General features: G+C 39.8%; 1 protein-coding gene across 1 annotated transcript; it reads left to right on the forward strand.

The window, feature by feature from the left end:
* Positions 1-5,033: 5,033 nt before the first annotated feature.
* On the forward strand, positions 5,034-6,758 carry LOC127101672 (uncharacterized). The gene is made up of 4 exons (XM_051039142.1): positions 5,034-5,217; positions 5,329-5,697; positions 5,788-6,123; positions 6,646-6,758. Exons 1-4 carry the CDS (start codon positions 5,034-5,036, stop codon positions 6,756-6,758), a joined length of 1,002 nt encoding a protein of 333 aa, XP_050895099.1.
* The last annotated feature ends 317 nt before the right edge of the window (positions 6,759-7,075 follow it).

Raw genomic sequence — 7,075 nt, forward strand, 5'->3', positions numbered from 1 at the left:
AGTGCCGTGACATTACCTTCGACATCTCATATCTGATACCAGAATTTCAATTGGTATCAGAGCAGGCATCCTACTCTGGTTCTGGGTGAGATCTTGGGACGTTACTTTATGGTACTATGGATAGAGACGTAGGATCTGTACACAGACCACCAATTCTGGATGGATCTAACTACGACTACTGGAAACCTCGAATGGTAGCCTTCTTGAAATCTTTATATAATAAGGCTTGGAAGGCTGTTCTAACAGGCTGGGAACATCCCTTCACTGTGAACGAAGGAGAAGTTATAACTGATAAGAAGCTTGAGGAAGAATGGACCAAGGAGGAGGATGAACTAGCTCTTGGAAACTCTAAAGCATTGAATGCTATATTCAATGGGGTTGATAAGAACATCTTCAGACTGGTGAACAACTGTGAGGTGGCTAAAGATGCTTGGAATATTCTCAAAACCACTCATGAAGGTACCTCTAGAGTGAAGATGTCTAGATTGCAGCTGCTTACTACTAAGTTTGAGAATTTGAGGATGAAAGAAGATGAAAGTATTCATGACTTCCTTATGAATATCCTTCAAATTGCTAATGCCTCCGGAGCCCTGGGCAAGAAGATGTCAGATGAAAAGCTTGTGAGGAAAATTCTCAGATCACTTCCCAAGAGATTTGCCATGAAAGTGACAACCATAGAAGAATCTCAAGATATCTGCAAGATGAGAGTGGATGAGCTAATTGGATCCCTCAAAACATTCAAGTTGGGAATGAGTGATAGATCTGAAAAGAAAGTCAAAAGCATAGCCTTTATGTCAAACACTGAAGATAAAGAGGAAGGCAATAGTCAGGATACTAATGAAGGTTTGGAAAATGATGTAGCATTACTTGGGAGACAATTCAACAAACTCCTGAAGAGGATGGATGTCAGGTCAAAGTCTAATGTCCGGAACAACTCATTTGACATCAGTAGGCCCAATGATGCTGGAAGAAGAACAAAATCTGAGGAAAAATCCAAACAGGGCAAAGGAATTCAATGCCATGAATGTGAAGGGTATGGACACATTAGAGCTGAATGTGGGACCTATCTCAAGAAACAGAAGAAGAGTCTTGCTGCTACTTGGTCTGACGACAATTCTGAAAGTGAAACAGAAGGAGAGTCTGCCAATCTTGTGATTGCCTTGACTGGAAGATGGAATTCTGATGAAGACTCCAGTGATGATGAATTAACCTTTGAGTAATTAGTTACTTCCTACAGGAAGTTGTGTTTCAGAAGTGAAGAAGTGTGTCAACAAGTGGAGAATCAGAAGAAAATGACAACTCAACTAGAGGATGAGAAGACATAACACTTAGAAACCATTTCTAAGTTGAAGATCGAAGTCGTGTTCCTGAACTCCAAACTGGATGAGATGACGAAGTATGTCAGAATGCTAAACAGTGGATCTGACACCTTAGACAAAATCCTCCAGACTAAAAAGATGGTCGGAGACATGACTGGCCTTGTATTCAATGAATCCTCTCCTGATTGTAGTCCCACTGGTAGCAAACCAAAGATGTCACATCAGGTGTCTCAACATCACAAGGAAAGACAACATAAAGGAAAACACCAAAGATGGAGATGTCATTACTGTGGGAAATTTGTCCACATAAAACCATTCTGCTTTAGGCTGTATGGTTATCCTAGTCCTACTCATCATCAACCTAGACCCAAACAACACATCCCTGTTAACAGAAAACAGTGGGTTCCTAGGGCTGGTGCTACTAACTTGATAGCTCACACCTTCTTCAAAGTATCAGTCAAAGAAGATTGGTACTTTGACAGTGGATGCTCCAGACACATGACTGGAAGCAAAAACCTGCTAATTGACCTCCAATCTCATGCCACTAGCTATGGAACTTTTGGTGATGGAGCAAAGGGTGAAATCAAGGGGATTCGAAAGCTGAACTGTCCTGGAGTCCCTAACCTTGATAATGTGCTGCTTGTTAAAGGATTGACTGCAAACCTGATCAGTATTAGTCAACTATTCGACCAAGGCCTAAATGTGAACTTCACAAAAACTAAATGCTTGATTACTAATGCAAAAAATGAGGTGATCATGAGAGGAGTCGGGTCTAAGGACAACTGCTATATGTGGAATTCTCAAGAAACTAGCTATTCATCAATATGTGCTCTAGCTAAAGAAGAAGAAGTGAAACTATGGCATCAAAAACTGGGTCATCTGCATCTTAAAGGAATGAAGAGGATCATATTTATTAAAGCTGTTAGAGGAATCCCAAAATTAAAGATTGATGAAGGAAGAGTTTGTGGTGAATGTCAGATTGGAAAGCAGACAAAGATCTCACATCTTAAGATCAAACATGACACCACATCTAGAGTGCTAGAACTTCTCCACATGGACTTGATGGTACCTATGCAGATGGAAAGTCTTGGTGGGAAAAGGTATGCTTATGTTGTGGTGGACGAATTCTCAAGATATACCTGGGTGAATTTTATAAGGGAAAAATCTTATGTGTTTCATATGTTCAAAGATCTTTGCCAAAGACTTCAAAGAGAAAGAGAGAGTCATGTTATCAGAATCAGAAGTGATCATGGGAAAGAATTTGAGAACAGTAAATTTGCTTAATTCTGTTCATTTGAAGGAATTGGTCATGAGTTCTCTTCTCCCATTACCCCTTAGAAAAATGGTGTGGTGGAAAGGAAAAATAGAACTATCCAAGAATCTGCTAGAGCTATGATTCATGCTAAGAAGTTGCCTTACCACTTTTGGGCCGAAGCTATGAACACGACCTGTTATGTTCACAACATAGTAACCTTGAGGAAAGGGACCCCAACCACTTTATATGAAGTTTGGAAAGGAAGAAGACCTACTGTCAAATACTTCCATGTTCTTGGTAGTAAATGTTATATCCTGGATGATCGTGAACAAAGAAGGAAAATAGACCCCAAGAGTGATGAAGGAATATTTCTGGGCTACTCAACAAACAACAGGGCTTTTAGAGTTTTTAATTCCAGAACAAAAGTTATGATGGAATTTATCAATGTTGTTGTTGATGATCAAGAGACTGATATCACAAACGATGTTGAAACATTTATGAATGATGCCCCAACTGATTTCCTGGACAAAAGTAACGAGAGTGAGGCCACTCAAGCTTAACCTGAAGCTGATAAAGTTAATAAGGGACCCTCTATCAGAATTCAGAAGGATCATCCTAAAGATCTCATTATAGGAGACCCAAATAAAGGGGTCACCACTATATCAAGGGAAGTGATCTCACATGCCTGTTTTGTGTCCAAGATTGAGCCTAAGAATGTCAAAGAAGCCTTAACTGATGAATTCTGGATCAAGGCCATGCAGGAAGAGTTAGGCCAATTCAAGAGAAATGAAGTGTGGGAATTGGTTCCAAGACCTGAAGGAATAAATGTTATTGGAACAAAGTGGGTTTAGAAGAATAAATCTGATGAAAAAGGTGTGGTTACTAAAAATAAAGCAAGATTGGTAGCACAAGGATACACTCAAGTTGAAGGAGTTGACTTTGATGAAACATTTGCTCCTGTAGCTCGCCTGGAGTCCATTAGATTACTGGTAGGAGTGGCATGTATTCTGAAGTTTAAACAATTCCAAATGGATGTGAAATGTGCCTTCTTAAATGGCTACTTAAATGAGGAAGTGTATGTTGAACAACCTAAGGGGTTCACAGACCCAAATCTTCCAAATCATGTGTATAAGTTGAGGAAAGCTCTTTATGGGTTGAAACAAGCTCCTAGAGCTTGGTATGAGAGACTCACAGTGTTTCTCATTGACAATGGATACAGGAAGAGAGGCATTGATAAAACTTTATTTGTCAAAGATGAAGGAGGAAAGCTCATGGTGGCTCATATATATGTGGATGATATTATGTTTGGTGGGATGTCAAGTAAGATGGTTCAACATTTTGTTGAGAAAACGCATTTTGAATTTGAAATGAGCCTTGTTGGAGAACTAACCTATTTTCTTGGCCTGCAAGTCAAGAAGATGGAAGATTCTATATTTATATCTCAAAGTAAATACACCAAAAATATTGTTAAGAAGTTTGGCATGGAGAACGCAAGCCACAAGAGGACACCTGCTTCTACTCATCTGAAAGTTCCTAAAGATGAAAATGGTGTCAGTGTGGATCAAAGTCTCTACAGAAGCATGATATGGAGTCTGCTATATCTCATAGAAAGCAGACCTGACATCGCTTTTGCTATAGGTGTATGGGCTAGATATCAAGCTGAACCAAAGGTGAGCCATATAAACCAAGTGAAAAGGATCCTGAAATATGTCAATGGCACTAGTGACTACGGGATGCTATACACTCATGGGTCTGAATTTGTGTTGTCTAGATATTGTGATGCTGATTGGGCTGGAAGTGCTGATGATAGGAAAAGCACATCAGGAGGATGCTTCTTCTTGGGGAACAATTTAATATCATGGTTTAGTAAGAAGCATAATTGTGTGTCTCTGTCTACTACTGAAGCTGAATACATAGCAGCTGGAAGTAGTTGTTCTCAACTGGTGTGGACGAAACAAATGCTGACTGAATACAATGTCACGCAAGATGTCATGACATTGTACTGTGACAACCTGAGTGCTATAAACATTTCTAAGAATCCTATTCATCACAGCAGGACAAAACATATTGATATTCGTTACCATTTTATTAGAGAACTCGTGGAGGATAAGATTGTAGCCTTAGAGCATGTTGCTACTGAGATGCAGTTAGCTGATATTTTTACAAAGGCATTGAATGCAAATAAGTTTGAAGTCCTGAGAGGAAAATTAGGGCTTTGCATTTATGAAGACTTGTAGCAATTAATATGGAGTGGGAAAAGTAAGCAAAGTAGTGTCTATGTGGCTAAAATAAAGTGCCCCCATTATGGTAAATCATCATCTAGTTTTGGAAATACCATCTATTACATTTTCACAAGCTACCCCCACAACATCACTACCTACTCCAACTCTTCCATCTTCCTTCTCCTTCCTCACACTCCTCTGCTAGGGCAACAACATTTTTTCCATAAAAACTTCAAGATGTCACAATATCAAACTACTTCTGCTTCAAAAACTACTAAGTCTACTCACATGTTTAGCGCTCCTTCCATTGACATTCATGATGATGAGATTTTGGATGTGGTTCCTCTATCAATTATTCCCTGCAAAGCCCTTGATTTAAACCATCCCATGGATGCCTCAACTTCTGCATGCCCCAATAAAGGTAACATCTCTAGTATCCCTTCTGTCTCAACTCATGCCACTAACTCTAAGGAAGATATACACCATACTGATCGTGTCATAAGAAACCTAGTCACTAGAATCCTTAATGAAGGACATTCTGTGAAGGGAGTCTCTACTCCCCTGTATAAAACGTACCCCTCTCCCGAGGTTGAACAACATAGTGAGAAGAATGACGAATCCTCCCGTTCTGAGAAGGACATGGCTGCTGAAGGTTTGTGCTCCCTAGGGAAAACTGTGTCTCGTAAAGGAAAATCAGTGGCATCTAAAATTGCCAATGCTTCCCACTCTGAGAAGCATGATGATGCAAACAATGTGATTGACCTAGAGGATGATATGTCTGATGATCAAGAGGATAGTTTACTTCATCACCTAAAGCCAAGTGTGGCTAAACGTATGAAGACTCGAAAAGGAAGATTTGTGGCCGAACTTATGTCAGCTAGAAAAACTAAGAAGACTGCTGGTATTGGTCCCTCCAAATCTTGGAGTAAGCTTGAAGTGAAGAAGAGGAAGGTTAGAGAATATTTTTAGTCTGAAGAGGATGTTGAGGAAGATGTCTTTGACATCTCCCCTGTGAAGAAAACCACTGTGAGGAAGTCCCCTGGTAAAGTTGTTGCTGTGCATTTGGATAATATCTCTTTCCATCTTGAGGATAGAGCTGCCAAGTGGAAATTTGTGATTCAAAGAAGGGTGGTTGTGGAAAGGGAGTTAGGAAAGGATGTTGTTGAAGCCAATGAGGTCATGGACCTGATAAAGGCTGCTGGGTTGTTGCAGACTGTGGCTGGGTTCTCTCAGTGCTATGAGGGTTTAGTTAAGGAATTCATTGTCAACATTCTCGAGGATATTGTTGATAAGAACAACAAGGAATTTTGCAAAGTGTTTGTGAGAGGTAAGTGTATCACATTCTCTCCCACTGTTATTAACAATTTTCTGGGAAGAAGAGTTAAGGGTGCAGGTGAATTGGAAGCTACAGACAATGAGGTCTGTAGAGAAATTACAGCAAGGCAGGTGAAAGGGTGGCCTATTAAAAAGCATCTTCCTACTGGGAAGTTGACTGCCAAGTATGCTATATTTCATAAAATAGGAGCTGCAAATTGGGTACCTACCAACCATATTTCCACAATTGCTAATACCCTTGGAAGGTTCATTTTTGCTGTTGGAACCAAAATGAATTTTGACTATGGTAGATTTATGTTTGAAAAAATCATCAAGCATGCCTCTACTAATGTAGTTAAGTTGCCTATTGCCTTTCCCCCTATGATTTGTGGGATTATCCTGAATCAACACCCTAGTATTCTGAGTTCTAATGACTTACCAAGTAGAAGAAAACCTGCTCTGTCTGTGCACTATAAACTGTTTGAAGGCAGTCATGTCGATGATATTGTCATGACATCTGCCATGAAAAAGCCAGCCTCAAAATTTGGAACTATTGCTGAGTTGAAGGAGACTTGTAAAGAGCTGGGTAAAGGGATAAGGGTAGCAACAACTAGGAAACAATCGTTGGAAGCATTGATTGCAAGCTGAAGGTGAAAATATTGAACATGCTGAGGAAGCTGAAGCCCACACCTCTAGTGAGAGGTCTGCAACTAATGATGAGACAAGTGGCAATTCTGTTTCTAGTGCTGATGAAGCTGCAAGCTCAAGCTCCTCTGATTAGCTCCTTTGAATTTGGTCCCTATTGATGTGATGGATTTTCTTGATCTTGGCAATTCTGTTTTGCTGTTTTGTTGGTTTGTATCTCAGCTTGCTTACAGCTGATTATGTACTTGGTTTTGTAACCCCTTAACTTTTGACATTTTGGTTTATGACTGAATAGACATTTATTTTGTCTCTTTCGTCTC

The sequence above is a fragment of the Lathyrus oleraceus genome, chromosome 1 (assembly GCF_024323335.1).
Source record: "Lathyrus oleraceus cultivar Zhongwan6 chromosome 1, CAAS_Psat_ZW6_1.0, whole genome shotgun sequence".
NCBI lineage: Eukaryota > Viridiplantae > Streptophyta > Magnoliopsida > Fabales > Fabaceae > Lathyrus > Lathyrus oleraceus.